General features: G+C 46.0%; 1 protein-coding gene across 1 annotated transcript in view; it reads left to right on the top strand.

Annotated features, from left to right (window-relative positions):
• UREG (urease accessory protein G) overlaps window positions 1-25,449 on the top strand; it is a 53,357-nt gene that overhangs the window by 15,603 nt on the left and 12,305 nt on the right. The window contains exons 2-6 of the mRNA XM_086493292.1: window positions 12,455-12,646; window positions 12,743-12,803; window positions 13,575-13,776; window positions 14,170-14,291; window positions 14,376-14,480. Of these exons, the coding sequence (XP_086349418.1) occupies window positions 12,455-12,646; window positions 12,743-12,803; window positions 13,575-13,776; window positions 14,170-14,291; window positions 14,376-14,480 (682 nt within the window). The remainder of the gene's footprint in view (window positions 1-12,454; window positions 12,647-12,742; window positions 12,804-13,574; window positions 13,777-14,169; window positions 14,292-14,375; window positions 14,481-25,449) is intronic.

Genomic DNA, 25,449 nt, shown 5'->3' with positions numbered 1-25,449 from the left:
AGGAGAAGCCAACTCCTTGATTAAAAGAGCCGAAAGGAAAAGCCAAACTCCTTAACAAAAGAAAGAGCAAACTGATTGTCCCTCGGAAATTTTTGAGCTAACTTGAGTTGTTTTGTAGATATGCTGTAATCGCGGACGATTACTTTCTTTCAAGAAGGGAGGATGTCACAAATTGCTGACGTGTCGAAGTCCTTAAGAATGGAGCCAACTTGCAAATCCCGGCCGAGGGGCCTAAGCCCTAAGAAGAACAAGTAAAAGAAGAAGTCCTACCAACTTACGGGGACCCCGTCCGATGGGCCCCCAGTGACATAAAGGAATTAAAATAAAGCAGGACCACACACACACCCCAAGACTTGCGCAAAAACTGATGACGTGGCAGTTGTACGGACGCTCCGGATTTATCGTTGGTTGATGACGTGGCAGATTGTACGGATTTCCGCATTTTGCGCTGACTGCTGACGTGGCAGTTGTACAAAATTCTGTGATTTGCGTTGGTAGCTTTTGGGCATTGCTTTTGGACCAGATGCTTTTGAGTTTCATGTAAACTGATTTTGGGGCCTAGGGTCTTTAAATATGAGGCCATGGGCTCATTCTCTGGCATGCTTCTTGGAGAAGGTGCAGAGTCTGGAGTACCAGCTTGTACTGTGTTGATGCAATATAAAGAAATACCGAAAGGGGCGCCAAGGTTTGGGGCCAATACTCTCTGGGGTGAAATTCCACCACTTTGTGTCGTGTGTCGTGCTCTCTCTCTTTCAGTTCAGTTGTTATTGAAGTGCTAAAAGTCATTTCAGCTGTTCTTTTCCATTGGCACGTGGTGCCCGTCTTGTGACACCTCGCCTGTGCTGGGCAAGGTGCCAATAATCTTGCAGTTGTCAGAAGTGTCCTGAAGGCGCTTTACCTCTGTTGCAAGGCTCGCTTGCTTCTTGGCTGAGAGATCAAGTCAGATGGTGGGCTTTGCAGGGCCGGGTGAGCGGGCTTCGTATAAGCCCATCTGAGGCGGGGCAGGAGACTCCATCTGTGTTTGAAACCGAAGGTGAAGGCATTGATGTCGAGAGTAGTGCTGCAATCACACACCCACACACACACACTCCCCTCCCCTCCACAAGAAAAGGGCGAGAGGAGGTGGGAAGGCTAGGGTGGGAATGTGGTAGTGGGAGGGAGGTTGGAAGCTAGCTGTGAGGAGGAGGCGGGTTGAATGGGGAGGCGTTGAGTGGGATGCTTGTTGAGCAGGGACAGGTGGAGGATGGGGGCACGAGGGTGAATGGGCTTTTGTTTTTTTTTTGGGAGGGGGGGGGGGGGGGGGGGGGGGGGGGGGGGGGGGAGATGGGCGTCCGGTGTCCGGGCGGACGTAGTGTGAACACGGCCAGTGTGGCCGGCCATTATTATAAAAGGGAGGCCAAGGCCTCATTTGCAGTTATCGACCCCCACTGGCAGAGTGCCAATGGTTAGCCCGCGAGGCTAGGAGTGCGCGAGGTCACCTCGAGGAGGTGAGGGTGGGTGGTATGGGACGCTCGGTCCTACAGGTGCACGCCTACGTCCTCGGACGTTGGCCCCAGCACGGGGGAGCTGCCAGATGGTGGCTATGGCCGGGTGGTTCGTCCGACCCGTGTCTGTAGGCGGTCCGTGTAGCCGGGAGATCCACTCCCTGCGTTCATATCATGGTATCAGAGCTGGCTTGGCTGCACGAAGGACTGTGTACACACCTACGGGCTGGTTAGAGTCGGATAATCATTGTTTCATGCAATTTTTGATGAAGTTGTTGTTTAATTAATTGCTTTTCTTCTCATGAGCGGGCGTGCAGGTGAAATTTAATGTGCTTTCTGCTGATTTTTGATAAAATTCAGCGATCTGACAGGGGAATATGCTGAAAACTAGAGCTTTTTTATTACTTTTGCTGATTTTCGATGAAAATCAATGAAGTTTGTATTAATTTGCTCATTAAAGATTAAATTCAGCATGCTCTGTTTTTATTAATCTCTCTACAGTTGTCCCTCTAAAACTACAAAGTAAGTAGAGAGTGAGAGAGACTCTCTCAACAGCGAAAAGAGAGAGAGACTTTCTCAGCAGCGCAAAGAGAGAGAGCGCCCTCTTAGACAGAGAGAGCTGAGCTCTTGCGCTGCTGAAGAGGTTGCGCAAGTGAGGAGAGAGAGTTGGCGCAAATGGACAAAGAGAGAACGCAAGCAGCAAGTCCAGCATGGATTTTTTTTCCCTGTCTATTGAGGAGGAGAAACGAGCTGTTGCGTGCTAGCCACGGGTGGGCACGCGCCTCTCATTTCTATTCTCTCTCCACGCGTCAATCCTGAGCTCTCTCAGCCTTCGAATTATCTTGCGCTACCCTCTTTGACTTTTTTTCCCTCATATGTTTAAGTGACCCCCTTTATTTTAATTAAGGCCAGACACTTTGGATTTTTTTAAAACATGGTCTGTAACCTGCAGATTATAAAAAACCACTTACAGAGAGTGAATTTTCACAAAAGGAGTCAATTTTCAGCCCTCTGCTTCTCTCCCACTGCTCCTCTCTCTCACCTACTCGCACTCACGCGCTCCCGCCATTGTTTGCTCTCGCCTTCGGACGATCACGCTGACCCGTAGAGCTCTTCGGAGTTCAAGTCTTCGCGACCGAAAAGTGGGGAAAAGATCCAATTTCGCGTGAAACTTCCATTTTTTCACGCACCTTGCCATGGATTCCTCTAGCTTGGATGTGCAGCGTGACGACGTGCCAGGTAATGTTCAAATTCCGTTCACGCATGCTCTATGCACATGGATTACAAGTACCTTCTAGAGCTTCGACCAGCGTGTTACCGCTCTGGAAAACGCGAACGTTTAGACAAACATTCGCTTGGCCTCTCTCGAAGGGGTCGTGCAAGGGCTTAGTTCCCGACTTATCGCTCTGGAAAATACGGGTCAGTCGACGACTGCGCGTATTTCCGAGGACGAAACTCATCTCCAACAATTGCGGACGCAGATTGCTACTTTTGGGCGTTCACAGGGTGGTCCAACTGCCATGATTCCGTACAAAACCACAAATTTCTCAGGGGAGGAGAAGGAATGTACGGAACTGGCTGTAAATAACTGACTGCATCAGTGGACCACGTATTTTGATCTCCATGGGGAGCATGATGAACGGTGGCGTGACATGACAACGAAGCCTACGACGTGGGCTGATTTTTGTGTGAAATTGAAGAGGGATTTCACCAAAATGGATCCTTTGAAAGCTTATGCCAAATTGCAGAGTCTTTCGATGAAAGCTCTATCTTTTGATAAGTATATGACAGCTTTCAAAGAGGCGCTCACCTTTTGCAAGGTGGATTCTACGTACGTTGTGCACATGTACCCGCTAGGATTACATGAGGATTATTGCTGGGCCTTAATCAAGGACAAAGCCCCGACTTATGTCGAGGATGTCCATTTATCAAATGGAACGTCCTGGCCTTTGCCACTAGCGAACTATGAGAAGAAAAGAACTGCAGATCATCAATCCGGTGAGGGTGCTTCGAGGAGGCGACCCTGATTCGAGCAAAAGTCCAAATCACTGTCGAGATCTTCTCAGGAGAAGAAGAAAGCCAAAAATGCTTCAGTTGCTGATGCAGTGAAGAAGGGGGCTTGCTTCGGATGTGTCCAGAGAGGTCACCAAATCAAGGATTGCCCCAAGAAGAAGAAGACACAAAAACCGCAAGGTCGTCCTTCAGTTCAGATTCACGAGATCTCAGGTAACTGTGATGTCATTCAAGTTGAAATCCATCATTTAGCACACAGTTCTTTCACTAATTGTACTTTTAGCACCAAAGTGTTTGATAAGCATGATCTTCTCCGTTACTCCTTGATAATGGAAGCTCACACAATTTTGTGGATGCAAAATTGGTGCAGAAACTGAGCGTGCGGATTTTCACATCATGTGCCTGGCCAGAGCAGATGTTATTTTAGGAATTCCATGGTTTTATGATTAATAAGACTCATTGTATATAGACTATGTACATCACTCTCTTGTTTTGTTAAGCAGGACATGCCTCATGTATTTGTGTCACTTTGTAATCAGAGTTCTGTAAATAATGGTTTTGCAATACGAGTTGCTACTGCTTTGGAAATGTATAAAGATACAAAGTCTTCTGATGTTCTCCTTTGTACCATAGATACCACTGTCCTCATAAATCGATCAACTACCACAAGAATTTGAGCATTGCCTTTAGGAGAACGAGGCAAAGTGGTAATAAAATCCATGCTGATACTTTCTCATCTTTCGTTAGGCACGGGTAAAGGTTGAAGTTAACCTTGAGGTAACTGTCGAGAAGCTTTCATGATCTGACATGAGTGACAAGCTTTCACAAACTTAATAACGTCTGCTTGCATCTGCGGCCAAAAATATGTTGCTGACAAAAGCCTATATGTTTTGTTAATTCCAGGATGTGCAGCAAAAGGTACTTCATGATGTTCTTGTATCAAAATCTTCCTCAAAGAGCCTTTGTGTGGAACACAAATACGATCCATGTAGTAGATTAACTCATCTACTATTGTATATGCTGCAAACATATTCATCTCTGACGGAGTGGGACTTAGAGATTTGAGGGCTCGAGAAACATCTCCAAAGTCTTTGTCTGTCAAATATTCATTCTTGAAACACGCAGGAATTTCCATCTGCACATTTGTTATGGCAAAATTGGTTGCTTGAGGCATGCGGCTCAAAGCATCTGCTACCACATTTTGGAGACCAGGCATATACTGAATCACCATGTGAAAATTTGCCAAAAATTCAAACCATCTTCCTTGACGAGGATTCATCACTGGTTGAGTAAAATATACGTTAAAGACCGATGATCTGTTTTAACCACTGAATTTGCGCCAAGAAGGTAATGCGGTAAGCATGTACGATAGCCAAGAATTCCTTATCATATACTGGGTATCGCCTTTGTATTGTTGAAAATTTTCGACTGTCAAAAGCAATGACATGATCATTTTGCATGAGAACAGCACCTGATGCTTGATCAGAAGCATCGGTCATCACGTCAAATGGTTGAGTAGGATCTGCAATTGCTAAGATAAGTGTTGTCGTCTAAGCATGCTTGAGTTCATTGAAAGACTTTTTTGCTTCAGGAGTCCAATGTAGCTTATCCTTTTTTGTCAATTCCGTTAGAGGAGAAGCAATATCTGAGAACTTATGGACTTTGGTGTGATAAAAATTAGCAAGACCCAAGAAAGATCGCACATCTGTAATAGTGAGAGGTAGAGGCCAGTCACCAATGGCCTTAATCTTCTTTGGATTCACAGCAATCCCTGTAGCAGAAAACACATGTCCAAGGTATTCCACGTGATCCTTGAAAAACTCGCTTTTCTTTTTGTTGATGTACAACACATTTGTACGTAATGTCTCTAAGACAATCTGCAAGTGTTCTTTGTGATCTGCCATGGTTTTACTGAAGACAAGGATGTCGTCGAGGTACATGATCACAAATTTATCCAAATAAGGGCCAAAAATTTCATTCATCAAGGTCATGAAGGTTGCTGGGGCATTGGTTAACCCAAAAGGAATGACCAGAAATTCATAATGACCATACTTTGTCCGAAAAGCTGTTTTGTATTCATTGCCTATTCTAATGCAAGAATCTGGTGATAACCTGACTTTAGATCGATCTTGGAATAGACCCTTGAACCCAATAGTTGATCAAAGAGTTCATCGATGCGAGGTAAAGGAAATTTGTTTTTTATCGTCACCTTATTGAGAGCATGATAATCAATGCAAAGACGCATGGAGCCATCCTTCTTTTTTACCAATAAGACTGGAGCGCCAAAAGGACTTTTGCTGGGACGGATATGACCTTTATCCAATAAATCTTCCAATTGTTGCTCAATTTCTCGAGATTCTGAATATGAAACGCGATAAGGAGCTCGAACTGGAGGAGGTTGTCCGGGAATCAACTCGATTGTATGATCCAGAGGACGACGAGGAGGTAATGTAGTTGGGAGCTCATCAGGAAATAAGTCCACAAATGGTTTAAAGAAGGGCTGTTGCAAGTAAGCAGTGGGTGATGTTGAGGATTTTGAGGTTTCTTCCGTTTTTGCTTTTTTTTCTCGCAACATAATCAAGGCTGTTGCACAATCACGCTTGCGAACCAAACGCTTAACTTGTAAAGCTGAGACCAAGGTGATAGGCTTTGCATTAAAAAGACCACAAAGTTCCACTTCTCGATGATCATGATAAAGACGAATGGAATGATCTCTGAAATTGATGACATGATCAATATAGCCAAGATTGACCAAGAATCATGTCGTAGTGCGATAAGGGCATTACTGCAAAGCTTAACTGATCCTGGTAATCCTGAATTTGAAATTGTAACTGTTGAAGTTTCCTGTTGCAGTTCAAAAATGAACCATCTGCAAGTTCCACTTGAAAAGCTTCCACACTCTGTTGGGTTGGTAGGTGAAGCTTGCTGACTAAAGAAGCGCTGACAAAATTTGTGGAATTAAAATTTTTATAAAGAAGCTGTAATTCATGATTGTCTACCTTTGTTGTAGGATCTGGTTCGTCTTCGTGTGCGTCCACTGAAGCTTTTGAAGAAGAGGGTGTAGCAGCAGGAGGGTTTGCTCGAGAAGAAGTGTGTGTCTGCTGCATCTGCTCCAAACGAGTGTCGTGGGAAGCAAGACTTGTTGTAAAAGTCTGTTGTAAGGCTTCCATTTGCTCCTTGAGGAGAGCAAGCATCAGATGCTTGCTGGCCATCTTCTTCTGCTTGGGACATGGTTCTGCCTCAGAGAGAGTATCGAGGAGACGGAGAAGTATGAGGCATGTAGACAGGAGAAGCTAGTTCTAACGATTCGCCAAGCTCTGCTAGAAAGTCGGAATCGAAGTCCGAATCCTCAAGATCCTCTATCTCTTTCACTGGAGGTGTTTCTGTTGGAGCGGGCGACAGAGGTGTGTACTCCGGAATGCGTAACTCGCTGTGAACACGTACTAGGGGCTGGAGGGATGTAATATTGTTGACAACGTCCACTCTGCACTCTGCCAGTGAGTAGGCAAGATGGGGGTAGCGCCCAAGGATAAACTCGTAATGCTGAAGGTGCTGAGATTCGCAGGTTAGAAAAATATGCCACACCACCCAAGTCTGGAACTGTGTCTCGTGGCGGTGGGTGACGTAAAGTAAATATTTTTGGTGGACCGGCATGGCCTGTGGCACGGGAACAGGTGCAGGGATGGGTTGTGGAACGGTTTTTGGAACGGGTTCTGGAGAATCTGGAATAATAATGACCTCTGGTGCGGGTACGGCCAATTGTTCGGGCTCTGGAGTATCGGAAATAAGTATTACCTAGGGTGCCGGGAGAAGGTGCGCCGGCAAAATTGCGTTGGGAATCTCGTCTATGTACGAGAGATAGGGGACTGGAACGTCGAAAGCATCTTCGGCCATGACGGCGAAGAATCCCGCGCGTGCACCAGGCGAAGGCCTGACTGTGTAGCATGGAAAATTGGCAGAAGAGGGGGCGGCAGCAATCGCTCACGCTCGTGCTGAATTCTCATTGCACTGGCTGCCATTGGTGGCCTTTTCTTTTATTTTTTTGTAATGTTTGGTACCCAAAGGGTGCCCACTTGATCTTTTTGGGCGGCCGGTCAAAACCCCTTAAAATTTTAATGGGTGGCCAAGTTTAATTATCTTCAGCGCTGGGCATAAAAAAAACGCTGGCTGGACAGTGAAAATAACGCATCGCTGCCTTATTGCCTGGCGTAGAACATTATTGCCGAAAGGTTGCCATCGTGGGCTTGCTGTGCTGATGATGCCGCTTGAGAAGGGTGCCGTTTGGGTTGGGTGTACCATGCGGAGGGGCACCAACGAAGAGACAGCGGCGAAGGGGTGCAAAGCAACCCGCATATAATTCAGCTTGTTGGAGCAAGAAATCCGCCACAGGGTGCTCACACAAAGGGGTACTCACAGGTACACCTTGTCACTTGAAAAGGCACACACTTCCGCTCTTACCCATGCAGTAGCACGAGAATCACGTATGCACACAGCCATGCTGCTGCCTCTGGTTAATTGTATTATGTTTATATACGAGAACAGAAATAATTTATGTTACCTCATGTCGAGATGTGTGCGTAGGCCACCGTTCTTCAGATTCCATACAACGCCGGGAAGGGGGTAGAGTGTAGCGTCAAGGGTGAGAGGCTCACACACGTAGGGTCCCGGGAAAAAAATTGCTCTGATACCATTGTGAGGATTCTAGGTACTAATCCTTTATGAAGTACTTAAACTCATGATTAAGACTTAAGAAACTTGAACTGTACTCGAGACAAGACTTAGAAGACTCTGTGTTTGATTGATTGAAAGTGTGATACAAGGGCTCCTTATATAGGAGACGAAGAGACATAAATGAAAAGACACATCTCTTGGTGAAGAAACATGACTTTAGATGTAAAGACACATCCTTTCGGCGAAGAGCTGCAACCATTGGGCGAAGAGTCGCACCCGTAGAGCGAAGGGGTGTGACTAGTCGTCGAAGGAGTGTGGCTTTTGGCGAAGAGGCACGTCTCTTGGGCGAAGGTGCGACCATCCAAGCGTAGGAGTTCTCCTTGGCATGGCACTTTGCATTGTAGCTAAGTCACAAACGTGACATTCCAAGTGTGAATTCTTCAAGAAAGAGCTTCTGTACTTGGGTGACATCATTACTCGCGATGGAATTCGCGTCGACTCTGAAAAATTGGATAAAGTGCGAAATTGGCCCATTCTGAAGAATGGGCGCCAAGTAAAGTCCTTTTTAGGCTTTACAAGATTCTTTCGCAAATTCATCAAGGATTTCTCTAAGGTTGCTGCTCCACTTACGCAACTTTTAAAAGGAGTGGTGAAAGGGCCGAAGACTTCGGGTCCTCACCGTAAAGGTAATCTCTCTGTTGTCTGGAATGAGCATCTCGATGAGAGCTTTCGGACACTAAAGCACTTGGTGCCTACTACGCCAATATTGCACATTGTGGTTCCTAGCAAACCGTTTGTGGTTGAGACGGATGCTAGTGATTATGCCATCGGTGCGGCGTTATACCAGGATGGACGTCCTTTTCGTTTGAAAGTAAGAAACTTTCCGACGTTGAGATGCGTTATCCAACGTGAGAAGAAGCTTTATGCCGTAGTCCACACCTTGAGAAAATGGCGACAATACTTGTATGGCTCTACGTTTGTTGCATGGACAGATCATCATTCCTTGCACTATGTTTGTGATCAGGGTGATCTTAGAGGCCGGAAGGCTAGGTGGGTTGAGCTTATGCAAGAGTTCTACTTTGAGATCCGTTATAGAAAAGGATCCAGCAATCGAGTTGCCGATGCACTCAACAGGATTCTTGAGGTTAATGCCTTGTCTATGGCTGAAATCTCGACGGATTTCTATCTCTCTCTCCGAGGGCTATGTCTTTCCGATGGCTATTTTGGCAAGATATGGAACGAGGTCGAAGCGGGGCATGACTCGCGTACAAGCTTGGGTGATCCGGAGACCCAAGTGAGTCGTGCTGGAGAGATGAGACCGACAATATTCCATTAGAGGTGGACTATTGTTCAGAAATGGTAAAGTCTGCGTGCCAGAAATCGGTGGGGTTCGGCAAAGGATTTTGTGCGAATGCCATGATATTCAGCGCTGGGCACCCAGGCATCCAGAGAACTTTGGCTTTGGTCAAGCGATATTTCTATTGGCCAAGAATGCGCTCTTACATAGAGAGCTATGTGAAGAGATGCGCTCAGTGTCTGGTCAATAAGGCAGAGCGCCTTAGGAAAGCTGGCCTGCTACATCCATTGGAAATCCTAGATGCCAAGTGGCAAAGTATTTCCATGGACTTCATCGTTGGTTTGCCAAATACTAGTCGGGGCAATGACGCTATTTGGGTTGTGGTCGATAGACTCACAAAAATGGTGAAGTTTTTTTCCAACGAAGTCGACAGTAAAAAGCCATGAGTTGGCGGTTTTATTTGTTGATCAGCTTTATAAGCTGTATGGTCTGCCAGAGGATATCGTCAGTGATCCAGATACTCAGTTAACTGGCCGATTTTGGCGAGATGTGTTTGCTCATCTTCAGACGAAGTTGAGTATGTCGTCTTCTGACCATCCTGAGTCCGACGGACAAACTGAGAGGATGAATCAGACATTAGAGGACATGTTAAGAGCCTATGTCTCTCACAGGCAGTCTGATTGGGAAAGGAATCTTCCACAGTTAGAGTTTGCCTATAATAGTAGCAAGCATGCTGCTACTGGATTTAGCCCGTTCATGCTGATGTATGGATTTGAGCCTAAATCCCCGATTGCTATCAGTTTAGAAAAAGTCGAGGAACGCAAAGCTCGTGATTTCTTGTATGACATGCAAGAAATGCTCGAATTGGCTAAGGATAGTATAAGAACGGCTTGTGATCGAGTCACTACTTATGCTAATAAAAAGAGATCTCCAAGGACTCTAGATGTGGGACAATGGGTCTATCTGAAGATACCCAAGGATTCCAAGACTATGCGAACGGGAAAGCATTATAAGCTTTCAGCTAGATATTGTGGTCCATTCTTGATCACAAAGAAGAATTGCCAAGTTGCCTATAAGCTGGCTCTTCCCTTGGATGTTAGTGTACATCCAGTGTTTCATGTCAGCCGCCTTAAAGTAAAATTGGGCGAAGCCGACGTTGTGTGTCTATCGAGGAAAATGTATGGCAAGATATGCAAGCTGAATATATTCCTCGAGAACCAGAGGCAGTTTTAGATCATCGTACCCGTCATTCGCGCCAAAAGGCTTATGACGAGTACTTAATTAAATGGAAGGGTCAATCTGAAAGGTTTGCTACTTGGGAACCAGTTAGAGCTTTGAAAGCTAAGTATCCCCACTTCATTGATGAGGACATCAATGGTTCTTAAGGGGGGAAGTATGTTATGTTCCGCTCACAAGAGAGGGGATCTAGCCCAGACGCCGTCGGGATGGGCGTCCAGTGTCCGGGCGGACGTAGTGTGAACACGGAAAGTGTGGTTGTGGCCGGCCATTATTATAAAAGGGAGACCAACTCTTGGCCAAGGCCTCATTTGCAGTTATTGACCCCCAATGTGACAGAGTGCCAGTGGTTAGCCCATGAGGCTAGGAGTGCACGAGGTCACCTCGAAGAGGTGAGGCGAGGTGGTATGGGACGCTCGGTCTTACAGGTGCACGCCTATATCCTTGGACGCTGGCCCCAACACGAGGGAGCTGTTAGATGGTGGCTATGGTCGGGTGGTTCGTCCGACGCGTGTGTGTAGGCCGGTCCGTGTAGCCGGGAGATCCACTCCCTGCGTTCGTTTCGGGGGGGGGGGGAGGAGGGGGCACGCACGTGAGGGAGAGCTGTAAGGGGGGCGAGCGTAGGCTTCAACGAGCAGGCTTTGCGTGCGTGAGTTGTATATTGATCTAGCCTCTAGGTCCAAAGCCATCAATCTAAGGCATCCCTGGAGCTTTTGTCGAAGAGCTATGCCTCTCCACCAGATTCTCTCAAAGTGCCTTAATGCGTAGTCCTGTTGTATGTTGAACCCAGTGGTAGCCTCCACTCGCAGTAGTCCTCTTTCTGGGCTTTAGTGTGTCTGTCAATAGTAGGATGTTCCCCTCTATCACGCATTGTCACATGAAAACGTGCTTCGTCCCTCCGAAACGAAAGTAAACGAAACACAAAACGCTTGAAATGTTTCAAAACAAACTTGAATTAGGGGACGAAACGCATTTTTGAGGTTCAGAAAAAAGAGTTGGTCTATTCTCAAAATTCAAAATGAGTCATATAGTGTGTGATGTGCAATATATTCTACTTGTGTGACCATGTATATAGATGTATTCACCTACTAGACTCCTGATCTTTTGTTTCAAACATAATATAGGATGTATCCAAACATAAGGACAAAACTGCTGAAAATAAACATGTTACAAAATAAAATAGACTGATGTGGGGCTTGTGGGTGTGATACATGTGTATGAGGGATGAGGGGGATGGAGCTTTACCTGTAATGGATGTGAAACTACATGCTCAAGGGAGTACAATCATGATATGCAAAAGGCTAGCTAGCTCCATTTGGTACCAACCTGGGGTGTAGTATGGCATGCATGGGTGGGGGGAGGTGAATTTCTTGCAAAACCTTGCTTCTGTGCTAGCAGCTATTCCTTGCTCCTATTTGACTGGGAATATGGATTTTAAGTTGCTATTTACTTGGATTTTTGGGTTCCTGTTGGGCAAGCATTGGACTGTCAAGAGTGGCTGCTTTGAGTGGCATGCATTCGGGATTATCCACACTATTTTCAAGGTTTTAAATCATTTTTCACAACACAATGAGATGAGTTTCCTTGAGCCTAGAGTTGTTAATCACTTATTACTTAATTTTTAACTTATCTTTGCTCTTTCTTAAGAATGTTCTTCATTTAATCCTTGGAAGTACATTTAAATTACCTGTGTGAATTTTGGGCAAATTTGTCTTGTATCAACTTTATTTAAGTCATAGGTTGTCAATTTTAGGGACAGAAATGCTGATGGTTACTGGATTGGAAAAGATGGGAAGCATTACCATTCTCATGATGGATTGCCACCCCACACTCATGAACCTCTAGATTCACCAGGTTATTTCAGCAGGAGAGCACAACGGCTTGCAAATCGCGACTTCACAGAGAGAGCTTTCACTGTAGGCATTGGGGGGCCAGTTGGTAGTGGGTAAGCATATTTGTTACGTGTCAGCGCTTGCTTTACCACTCTTACCTTCTCAAGTGTCATTTTTGTTTCTAAGTATACTCACTTCTTTAATTGCAGCAAAACAGCTTTGATGCTAGCTTTGTGTACTGCCTTGAGGGACAAGTACAGTGTTGCTGCTGTAAGTCTCATACTCTGAAGCATTTGTTTCTTTGTTTGTCTGAGTGCAATATATATGGTTCGTTAAATTTAAACAAGAAAGCTAGTTCATAATAGAAAGACATTATGGTCTCCTACCTTTAAGGAATGCTTTTCAGTCAACAATAATAGAAAGACCTTATGGTCTACCACTCTTTAAGGAATGCTTTTCAGTCAACAAGTAAATCAACATGTAAAGCGATGAGAACAAGAGAAAACAATCATTACCGAGTGTCCTCTTTGTTTGTAGTATGCCAAACAGTTCCAGATGCATGTGAGGTCAACGAGCATTTAAGTCACACCAATATGTAGAGGGGAAGAACAGAATGCCAGGGCATATTGCGATATCGGCAGGGTGCCAGTAAAAAAGTATCGCATTTAGTGTTACAGACTGTTGGCTTGTTTCTTGTCTTTTCTAGTTTGAGATTCCACTTGATTTTAAAGGTTTTTCTTTGAGTGCAGTAACTGGAGTTTTTTTTTTTTGATTGGGGGATGGGGGGATGGTGAGCGTGGAGAAAAGGATACTATCTGGCTAGATTTACCTAAAACTGTCAATTGATCCTTGTTTGCTCAAGTTGTACTTCACATAAAAAAGAGTATCATATCAGTTATTTGTAGATTCATTCTCAATTGTCGCTTGTACAAGCTAATGATTCCTGAAGTCATTTCATTTTTAAAACAACAAGGCTCATTGCTTTTGACTTCTATGACATATGTATTCTAAACCAATTCTTTTGATTTTCAAATTACGTAGGTAACAAATGATATTTTTACTCGAGAAGATGGTGAGTTTTTGGTGAAACATGGTGCACTTCCAGCGGAGAGAATAAAGGCAATTGAAACTGGGGGTTGTCCACATGCTGCTATTCGTGAAGATATCAGCATCAACCTTGGCCCATTGGAAGAGCTTTCAAGAAGCTTCTCAACTGATATTTTACTGTGTGAATCAGGAGGGGGTAATTTATTGAAATTTATTTGCCGGAATCTAAGTGATAGAAGTTGTTTTCAGCTTATAAGTGCTGAATTGTCTTTGATTATATTACCTAGAACTTCACTTTTTTTATCTGTATGTTTGAAGTGATTTGTCATGCGTTACATGATGGTATGTGAAATAACTTTTGTTGCAAGCTCTTCATGGTTGGTTTCATAATCTAGTTGCAAGTTTGAAATTTCTCATCAAAGTAATCTGAAGTAGATGTCAGTGAAGCTACAACAATCTATTGTTGTCCCTTTTTATGTGCTTTGTTTTGTTTCTTGTCAAATTCTAAACTCAGTGTAGATTGTTTGCAGTAAGTGTGTTTTTCTCTAGCATGTCCGTTTCATAATATACAGTTTGTATTTGAACACAGATAATCTCGCTGCCAATTTTAGTAGAGAGTTGGCCGATTACATAATTTATATTATTGATGTTGCTGGAGGTGATAAAATTCCTCGCAAAGGAGGACCTGGTATAACACAAGCAGACCTCCTTGTAAGTCTACAACCTTGGTTTGAAGAATTTTATAAGCTTTGCATGTGAGTGTTTTTTTTACTTTTGCCCTGAATTTTATAACAGGTGATCAATAAGACAGATTTGGCAGAGGCGGTTGGTGCAAATCTAAAAGTGATGGAGCAAGATGCTCTGAGAATGCGAGATGGAGGGCCTTTTGTGTTTACCCAGGTATGTTTTTCCTCTTCGTTGCTCATTTTTGGCAATGAAACCATTAGAAAGTTTAGAAAGGAGCTTCTTGTTTTCATGGGTGAAGGTATTGTAGTTTATGAGTTGTGCTCAATAGATCAGAGGTTAATGCCCAAGATCTTAGCTGCTAGAAAGAAGGAGAAACTCGCCTTCTATAGAGGAGGCAAAGTGGTAGTACTTGAAAGACACACTGCATGAGGGTGCGAAACCTATGGGACCAACCTGAAGCTTGCGGTATGGAATTGCAATGGCTCCTTACGATTGGACGTCGAAGCATTTGAGGATTCCTTCAGAGGGAGGGTGTAAGGTGCAACGGAAGGGTTTAAGGATTTTAGCTAAGATCTAGTACTTCACACAAACACAAGGTTACTCTACTTCACTTGAAAGAACGGAATAGAATACAATGAGAGAGAGAGAGAGAGAGAGAGAGAGAGAGAGAGAGAGAGAGAGAGAGAGAGAGAGAGAGAGATGAAATGGAATGAAATGTTATATTAACATCTTCAAAAGACCAAAAAATGACCTATGATACAATGTCTGAGTATCAAAAATAAAAAAGGTACTGAAAAATGGGGTACTATAGAATCCTGAACTGTTAGATGTGAACTAAGCAGCTAGCTGGAACTGTGTAGGATATGATTAGGGGGGTGAAAGTTGTGAATGAGGGCTAATACAACTCAATGGGAGAGCTGATACAAAGGTTGGTACAAGATGAGGAGGGTGTACAATCCTCAAGAGAGCTGAATCACAAGAGATCCATCATCGGTCGCTGGCGGATCTCATCAATCTTGTCCATGGTCAGTAGTCGGACCGGGCGTCGTGCATGTCGGGCCAAAGTGATCCGAATCCTCTGATACAGCCTCCGTCGATGCTGTGTAATCCTCCGTAGTCGTGGGCGTTTGGATCTCCGTAGCTCGGTGGCTCGATGAGAGAGAGATGACACCACATGTCGGGTCCCAACCACCCTCAAGGGCCCCCTTGCTTTGTTGCTAGAGCAAGTTCTTGCTTTAGATTACTTGCACAAATACAATGTTGAAATGAGGAATACTATGCATATGCTGAGGAGATCCGGTACTGATGCAAAAACTCTAGGCTGGATTTCATGCTGACGCTGAGGATCTGCAAAACGCTAGGGCTGATGCTGAGGCTGAATGTGATGCTATTGGCTGAAAACGCTGATGCTGATTTGGTGGTGGTGAGGATACTGGTGCAAAAATGCTAGACCGTTGGAAGTCCCATTGGTATTTGCTGATCCCCCATTAGGATTGCGGTTGACTTATTCTCACGAAGTCGGCTAGTCAGTGGAACAACTTTCTTCACCGGATTCACTGCGAGAATCCACGTGTGTTGCGGGGAAAGGGATCGGATCCTCCGTAGAAGAAGAATAGCCCTAATGAATTGAAGAGAGAGAGAGAGAGAGAGAGAGAGAGAGAGAGAGAGAGAGAGAGAGAGAGAGAGAGAGAGAGAGAGAGAGAGATATGACACCACATGTTGGGTCCCAACCACCCTCAAGGGCCCCCTTGCTGTGTTGCCAAAGCAAGTACTTGCTGTAGATTACGTCACAAATACAATGTTGAAATGCGGAAGGCTATGCTTATGTTGAGGAGATCTGGTACTGATGCAAAAACGCTAGGCTCGATTTGATGCTGGCGGTGAGGATGTGCAAAACGCTAGGGCTGAATCTGATGCTATTGGCTGAAAACACTGATGCTGATTTGTTGGTGCTGAGGATACTTGCGCAAAAAATGCTAGACCGTTGGAAGTCCCGTTGGTATCTGTTGATCCCACATTAGGATTGAGGTTGACTTATTCTCTCGAAGTGGGGTAGTTGGTGGAACAACACTCTTCACCAGATTGTAGCAGGGCTATAGTCACAGGCACGGGATAGGCAGTTAGTTACAGTTGGGCTGGAGTTCACATTGGACGAACTTTCGCCTAGGCAATGACATGTGGCTGGCATACGAGTGGTAGACTAGCCGACGCGGGGCTATCATCACGACCACAATTTGGAGATAGACTTAGCTGGATATTTGTGAGCTGTTGGTGGCTCTTTATGGTTGTATATCTCCGTAGCTGTTTGGAGTTATTATTGTGGTCATCTACTTTGTATGGTCATTCGTCTTGAGTCTAGCATCTTGAGTTCATGCACAACACATCTGCACCATTCCTGCACAGTTGAGCCTCGACACCCCCATTGTACCCGTGAGTTTTGGGTTAGAGCTGGGTGTGTTGCCATGCCAGAGTCTGTACTGGTTTTTTTGAGTTAGTCGATGTCTATGCTGTTCAGGTTCCACTGTTGAGTCGTGGTGTTGTTTGCTCTATTATTACATTGTCTTGCGTGTTTTCATCCTATTGGCGTGAGATCTCACACACATTGCACTGAGGAGCACCCACTGTAGAGAGCACGACACATTATCCCCTCTACAGGTGCTCTCATTTTTGGCACGCCCGGTGAGACCTCGACTGAAGAGTCACTCCATTGAGAGTAGTGTCAAGGAGCTAGCTGGTTTAAGCTCTCACCCGTGCTAGTCTGCTGGTCTCGTCCAACTTTCCCTCGAACAGCTTAGTCCTAGACAATCTTGTCTAGTTCCTCGTCCTGGTCTAGTTCTCTCTCGTCCAGGTCTCGCCAGGTGGTCTCGTCCAGGTCTAGCTCTCTCTTGTCTAGGTCTAGCCAGGTGGTCTCGTCACTAGCCCTGGTCTAGTGGAGTCTGGACCAGTGTCAAATAAGTTGAAGGTTTGGTACCCAAGGTTTGTGTGGGCCTTTGCGTACTGCATGACACATATCAGGCAGTCAAAAGAGGGACAAAGTCCACTACTGAGTCCTCTCAAGTACTATCATCGAAAACGCCAACCCTTTGTGCCCAGTAGAAGTTTACCAGCCCCGTTACCCTACCTTCCTTCGCGGCTACTTTACTCCCTTAGCCAGTTCTTCCCCTCCCAAGTCACCTTCCCCAGTACATTTCTCACCCACTGGGTTACAACAACCTCTTGAACAACAGGCTCAAGAGCAGATAGCTATGGTAGAGATGACAAGTGTTCTGGCTAAACTAAACATCAAGTTTCCAACTTTCAGAGGTCTTTCCACAGTGGATACAGACGACCATGCTAGGAGATTTGTATCCCTTTGCAGGTGTCGTGGTCTCAACAGAGAAGACGCCTACCTGGTACTCTTCCCATCCACCTTGGATGGCTTAGCAAATAAATGATACAGTCAGTTTGCAGAAAACCACTTTACGACTTGGGCCACATTAAGACAAGAGTTCGGTGAAGCTTTCAGACGAGGGGACTTCCAAGAGAAGGTTTTGGACGAGTTGGCCAACCTGATGCTCCAGCCCAAAGAGACTTTTGCAGAACTCATGACCACGCTCACACTCCATGGGTGCCCTTCTTTCTTCTAATGCGGCACGTTCCACCTCCTGTTGTAGCATCGTCTCCATCATCGACTTGACCGAAGCCTCCATAGGATTTGGTACAATCCATGGCGTAGATGGGAATAGGGGAGGATTTGGAACAATCCTCCTGGTGTAGAAACTTCTTCTTCTCCAACTCCACTCTCATCACTTCACGCAAAGTATTTATTCCGCTTTGGGTGATTACCATACACTGAGACCTTGGGTACAAGTTCTTGAGGAACTTGGTTCTTGAGGTTCTTGGGTTCTTGAGGTTCTTGGGTTATTGATGTTCTTGAGTTCTTGAGGTTCTTGAGTGCTAAGCTTGCAATCGGTGTTTGAGAAGGTTTTTCTCTTACCCAAGCTCGGCTCTTCCCTGCGGACGCACCCCTTGGCGGCCTTGCGCTCACAACAATGTTTCTTTTTCCCACCTCACGTCGATTGGCCGGTCACTAAGTGCACGGTCGCTCTCAATGAGTGAAAAGAGGAACAAGGGGAGACTGGACAAGCCCTTCTTTCTTGGGTTAACTGTCACTCTTCAAAAACACGATTAGGAATCAACACGCCCAAGTGGACTTGGATTACGTGCGACTGTAACACGCAAGAAAAAAAAAGTGGTTCTTTCCTTGAGTGATACAGAACACTGCCAAAAAGCTTTGATACCAATGTAAGGTGCAGCGGAAGTGAATGTTGATAGTGCTCAGGATGAGTGCTCCGAACTGTGCTCAAGGGTTCCTTTTACTTACAGAAGGGAGAGCCTTCCGTTCTTTTCAGAGAAAGAATGCAAGTGCAGTGATCACAAACAAAATGAATGCTACTGTGCATGAGAGTGCTAAGAATGAGAGAGAGAGAGAGAGAGAGAGAGAGAGAGAGAGAGAGAGAGAGAGAGAGAGAGAGAGAGATACGACACCAAGCGGTTCTCAAACCCTCCTCCAAAGGCCCCCCTCTCTATGGCGAGAGAGGTCTATGCTATAGATTGCACAAATGGTACAATGGTCTAGATGCCGTGGTAATTGATGATGACTAAGTCGACGATGATGTCGACGACGACGATGGAGACTATGACAGTGATGACGATGTTGTCGTCATCAAGTCCGGGATCTACGACGATGGTGACGAAGGTGTCGTCGTCAAGATAGGGATTTGCGATGACGATGACAAAGGTGTCGTCGTCAAGATAGGGACTGCGATGACGATGTCGACGACGACGGCGTCAATGCTGAAAACTGAAAACGCTAGATGTTCTGCTATGGATCTGCTACTATGGCGGTAATGCGGGGCTGATCTACAACTGTCGAGTCGTGCAAAGGCTGAGAATGCGTACGAGTGTCCTCCACAACCCGACGCTCAGCGAAAGGAGCAGCCACCTATTGCTCGGCGGATGGGAGAACCTTGCCTGAAGTGTATTGAGGCCGCCGGCTCGCACACCCATGTCGATGTGCGCCTGCGAAGCCGTCACAGGGAGCCATCTGTGAGGATGACATGTGTGGTAAGGAGCCAAAGGTGCCAGGCTGCTGAAATCCCTGAGGGTAGTAGTCAAATTGCTGTTGGGAAGGTGCACCTCCCCCAAACTGTCGATGATTGTACTCTCCATATCCCATAGACGTCTGTACTGATCTAGTTGGACGAACCCACCCGTAACCCATGGTAGCCTGAGGCTGCTGTTGAAACTGTATGTCCCGAAATCCTTGCATTTGAGCTTTGAGATCATAAGTTATCTGTGACTTTACGTGCAGAGCTTGACGCAAGGCAAAAATGGTAGCATCTCTATCAGCAATGGCACTCTCTGCAAACTCGCAAGCAGCCTTACATGGTCGCATATGTGGCCGAGTGCTTCTGGTGGGTAGCTGCTAATTTCTCTGCACCAAGTTCAATCATTGCAATAGCATTTTTTGACTCCTGCAGGTTCTCTTCAGAGATTTTGAACAACGAAGTAGAGTCGCTTTCACTAGAAGAAGCAGTAGTAGCACCTAGAGGTGTAGAGTGCCCACGAGGCACTCCAGTCGATGTCGGGGTGACAGTAGTAGTATCGTCTCCATCATCGACTTGACCGAAGCCTCCATAGGATTTGGTACAATCCATGGCGTAGATGGGAATAGGGGAGGATTTGGAACAATCCTCCTGGTGTAGAAACTTCTTCTTCTCCAACTCCACTCTCATCACTTCACGCAAAGTATTTATTCCACTTTGGGTGATTACCATACACTGAGACCTTGGGTACAAGTTCTTGAGGAACTTGGTTCTTGAGGTTCTTGGGTTCTTGAGGTTCTTGGGTTATTGATGTTCTTGAGTTCTTGAGGTTCTTGAGTGCTAAGCTTGCAATCGGTGTTTGAGAAGGTTTTTCTCTTACCCAAGCTCGGCTCTTCCCTGCGGACGCACCCCTTGGCGGCCTTGCGCTCACAACAATGTTTCTTTTTCCCACCTCACGTCGATTGGCCGGTCACTAAGTGCACGGTCCGCTCTCAATGAGTGAAAAGAGGAACAAGGGGAGACTGGACAAGCCCTTCTTTCTTGGGTTAACTGTCACTCTTCAAAAACACGATTAGGAATCAACACGCCCAAGTGGACTTGGATTACGTGCGACTGTAACACGCAAGAAAAAAAAAGTGGTTCTTTCCTTGAGTGATACAGAACACTGCCAAAAAGCTTTGATACCAATGTAAGGTGCAGCGGAAGTGAATGTTGATAGTGCTCAGGATGAGTGCTCCGAACTGTGCTCAAGGGTTCCTTTTACTTACAGAAGGGAGAGCCTTCCGTTCTTTTCAGAGAAAGAATGCAAGTGCAGTGATCACAAACAAAATGAATGCTACTGTGCATGAGAGTGCTAAGAATGAGAGAGAGAGAGAGAGAGAGAGAGAGAGAGAGAGAGAGAGAGAGAGAGAGAGAGAGAGAGAGAGAGAGAGAGAGAGAGAGAGAGAGAGAGATACGACACCAAGCGGTTCTCAAACCCTCCTCCAAAGGCCCCCCTCTCTATGGCGAGAGAGGTCTATGCTATAGATTGCACAAATGGTACAATGGTCTAGATGCCGTGGTAATTGATGATGACTAAGTCGACGATGATGTCGACGACGACGATGGAGACTATGACAGTGATGACGATGTTGTCGTCATCAAGTCCGGGATCTACGACGATGGTGATGAAGGTGTCGTCGTCAAGATAGGGATCTACGATGACGATGACAAAGGTGTCGTCGTCAAGATAGGGACTGCGATGACGATGTCGACGACGACGGTGTCAATGCTGAAAACTGAAAACGCTAGATGTTCTGCTATGGATCTGCTACTATGGCGGTAATGCGGGGCTGATCTACAACTGTCGAGTCGTGCAAAGGCTGAGAATGCGTACGAGTGTCCTCCACAACCCGACGCTCAGCGAAAGGAGCAGCCACCTATTGCTCGGCGGATGGGAGAACCTTGCCTGAAGTGTATTGAGGCCGCCGGCTCGCACACCCATGTCGATGTGCGCCTGCGAAGCCGTCACAGGGAGCCATCTGTGAGGAGGACATGTGTGGTAAGGAGCCAAAGGTGCCAGGCTGCTGAAATCCCTGAGGGTAGTAGTCAAATTGCTGCTGTGAAGGTGCACCTCCCCCAAACTGTCGATGATTGTACTCTCCATATCCCATAGACGTCTGTACTGATCTAGTTGGACGAACCCACCCGTAACCCATGGTAGCATGAGGCTGCTGTTGAAACTGCATGTCCCGAAATCCTTGCATTTGAGCTTTGAGATCATAAGTTATCTGTGACTTTACGTGCAGAGCTTGACGCAAGGCAAAAATGGTAGCATCTCTATCAGCAATGGCACTCTCTGCAAACTCGCAAGCAGCCTTACATGGTCGCATATGTGGCCGAGTGCTTCTGGTGGGTAGCTGCTAATTTCTCTGCACCAAGTTCAATCATTGCAATAGCATTTTTTGACTCCTGCAGGTTCTCTTCAGAGATTTTGAACAACGAAGTAGAGTCGCTTTCACTAGAAGAAGCAGTAGTAGCACCTAGAGGTGTAGAGTGCCCACGAGGCACTCCAGTCGATGTCGGGGTGACAGTAGTAGTAGGGTGCCCAAGAGGCACTGCAGTGCTCGGGGTGACAGTGGTAGCAGGTTCAGTGGGTGAGCTGGAGATGGGAGAGAATGACGAGGGGACCACAGGTGCTACCGAGAATGGTGTGGTAACAGTGGCAGTAGTATAGATGGGAGCAGTGGGGAGAGATACCTGTGGAAGAGAGACCGCCTCAGTAACAGGAGTGGGCGTACCAAGAACAAGGAAGCTCACAACGGCCTCCGGCAATGTAGAGACGGAGACGGAGGTAGAAGAAGAACGTCGTGGAGGATGCGTCACCCTAGTCTGACTCTCTGAAAATGGTAGAGGTCGTAGTGTCTCTGCAGTATCTTGGACCACTTTGACTCTTTTCTTTTGTTTTTTCTTTTGCTCATCTGTGCCAAGAGACTTTCTTTTTGCACGCGATGACAATGTTGCATCCTCATCTATTTCAAGGGGGTTGATGCGGATGTTTATCACCCACACCAACAGTGGCGCGGCAAAACATTGGAAGCTAGACTGAGGTGACTGCGGCAGCTAGCTCAGCTCGAATAATCTCATGTGGCACTGAGGCCTTAGCCCGAATCATCCAAGAGATCATAGAGACTAGAGGCCTCTTCATACTTCTCCATCCATCAGTGCTACCAGATCTGCCTTGGTGGTCCACTGAGGGCCCCCAAATTTGAACCCCATAGAGCATAGTTGAAGCCACTAGAGTGTCAAAAAGCCACAGCTTGGGGAGAGAGAGAGAGAGAGAGAGAGAGAGAGAGAGAGAGAGAGAGAGAGAGAGAGAGAGAGAGAGAGAGAGAGAGAGAGAGAGAGAGAGAGAGAGAGAGAGAGAGAGAGAGAGAGAGAGAGAGAGTATATATTTGAATGTGTGAGAAAAGTTCAAGTGGCTGGGTTAGGTGATTTTGGCGAGCTACAGAAGGCTCAAGTGGCTGGGCGATGGGGCAAGCAGTGCAGTGGCAACCAAGGGTCGGGCAAGTCAGACAACAACCAAAGGACTGAGATGCGATGGAGAAACATACAAACTGTGCAGTGGGGGGATGACGAATAGGTAGCGAGCAGTGGGGGTATGACGAGGAGGCTAGTGCAGTGGTAACCAAGGGTCGGGCAGTGAGAGGCAACAGCGAGCGCGTACCCTAACGTGACCTGCAACAACCAACACAAACCCTAATTCTGCAGCGAGAGAGAGGTGGTGCTTGCTGCCCCATTGCTTCTCTACGTGCTGTTGTATCTTACGCATGACCACCCTTCAGCGTCACGCGGTGACTTGTCACTACATTGGCCTCCGTTGCACATTGTAGGTAGAGAGAGAGAGAGAGAGAGAGAGAGAGAGAGAGAGAGAGAGAGAGAGAGAGAGAGAGAGAGAGAGAGAGAGAGAGAGAGAGAGAGAGAGAGAGAGAGAGAGAGGATTTGACACAAAGCGGCGAAGTTCTGCTAGATGTATTGGCCCCAAAGACTAGCACCCCATTCGATACTTATTTATTATTGCTTCTCGAAGGTACAATGCCCGAGGGTCCTCTCTCCGTAGTGCTCCCAAGCTAATTTGCTTGAGAGAGAGGCCTTGGCTTTGCTTAGAAATGTTTTACGAAGGCCTCAGTGCCAAAAGCATCTGTGTCACGTGCACATCTAACCCTATGTGGATGTGGACAAGCTACTTTATGACATGCGTTCAGTTCAGTCAGTCAAATCCAGAATAGGAAGTGATCTTGCACGACCATCAAATACCATCAGAACCCATCAGGAGCATTTTTATAGTGCATAGACCTATTTTCCCTATTTTAGCCATTTTTCAAAATTAAGCTCTAAGTGTCTTTTGTTGGGAACTATGTAGGGCAATTTTAGCAAGCAAGTATATAAGTAAAGCTAGCACTAGCACTTTCTGGCAGAAGAGGCAGCAAGAACCGCGTATTCAACAGGCACCTTCTCAGCAGGACCCCCACAGGACACCTAGCGTTTTTGGAGCAGATGACCCCTAGCGTTTTTGCATCAACATAGCTAGCGTTTTCAGCAAAACAAGCCCAGCGTTTTGCATTGCAGCAACCTGACGACAGAAGACCACAGATCAGCCCTAGCGTTAGCAGATTTGCATCAACAAGACAGAATTCAGCTTAGCGTTTTTGGATCAGCAGAGAAACTCAGTGTTTTGCAGATTCATCGTGACAGAACCTTAGTTAGCACCAACGTTTTTAATTTTCAGCATCAAGACTCCGCAATAGAAGCCCCGAACCTCGCAGATCTCACCTTCCCGCAACAGATCCTCGCCGCACGGTCAGACCAACGAGCGTTTACAGTTTCAGCCCAGAAAACGCAGATTTCGCCGCCAAGGGGTGCGCCCGCGGGAAAGAGCAGAACTCGGGTAAAGAGAAGATCCTTCTCTAACACAGATTGCAAGCTAAAGAAGAATCTCAAGAACCTCAAGAACTCAAGAACCTCAAGAATCCAAGACCCACAAGAACCCAAGTTCCTCGTGAACGTTAAGAACCCAAGACTTCAGTGGATGGTCATCACCTGAAGCGGAATGGATACTTCACAAGGAGGTGATGAGCATGGAGGTGGCGAAGAAGAATTTTCCCCGCCAGTAGGTTTTTGCGACCCTCCCCCTTCCCCATCTACGCCAAGGATTGCACTAACTCCTATGAAGGCTTTCGACAAGAGGATGATGGACAGGAAGTTAGAAAGCGATGAAATAATGGCAGCCATAGAGCGTAAATACGAAGATAGAATGACAGCCATAGCGCGTGAGCGCGAAGAAAGAGAAGCAAAGTTTGATCGCGAGAACAAAGCAAGAATGAAAGTGATGTTGCAACTCTTTTCTTAAGTTCAGGCACAGATGCAAGAGATTCGGGAAAAGGAGACTCTCTCAGTCTCTTTTTCTTTAAAGCATGACACACAGGATTTGCATGATGAATTGCATGATAATGATGAGCATGATGATTTGGATGATAAGGACAAGCATGATGATCAAGATGTGATTTCTCACAAGCATGATGATTTGCATGAAGATGATGTGATTGTTCACAAGGATGATATGTTAGTTGATACTTCCTCTAGTGAAGCTAACCTCATTGCAGATTCGATCAATCACGAAGAACCGATCTTGGCTCTCGCGTCGAGGTCCACAGAACCCCCACAGGAAGATTCGAATCAAACACAAAGAACCGATCTTGGCTCTCGAGCCTAGGTCCAAAGAACCCTCACAGGAAGTACTATGTGTTCGAATGATTAGTCAGCACGCATTGTTCGAGTGTTTCATTTGTGATGCTTTCCTGTATTTTATTCACTGTCCCTATGTGATCCCTTTTCCCAGGCATGACATATTGTACGTTGAGCACGATTCTCTCATGAATGAGCACGGATGTATGCCGATTACTCATGGAAAGGTGAAATATTTGCAGTCACTGAAGTCACATTCCATGTCTCTTTCTTGGCATGACACAGAATCAAAAAGAGCACAAGAAAGATTGAGCATCAAGCATGGGCATGTCCATTGTGATTTACCACAGTTAATTGATTTAGATCAGAAA

This window comes from Adiantum capillus-veneris, chromosome 21 (genome assembly GCF_014529385.1).
Source record: "Adiantum capillus-veneris isolate H3 chromosome 21, ASM1452938v2, whole genome shotgun sequence".
NCBI lineage: Eukaryota > Viridiplantae > Streptophyta > Polypodiopsida > Polypodiales > Pteridaceae > Adiantum > Adiantum capillus-veneris.
Note: the sequence above shows the minus strand (reverse complement) of the source record. Positions and strands in the feature narration are given on the sequence as shown.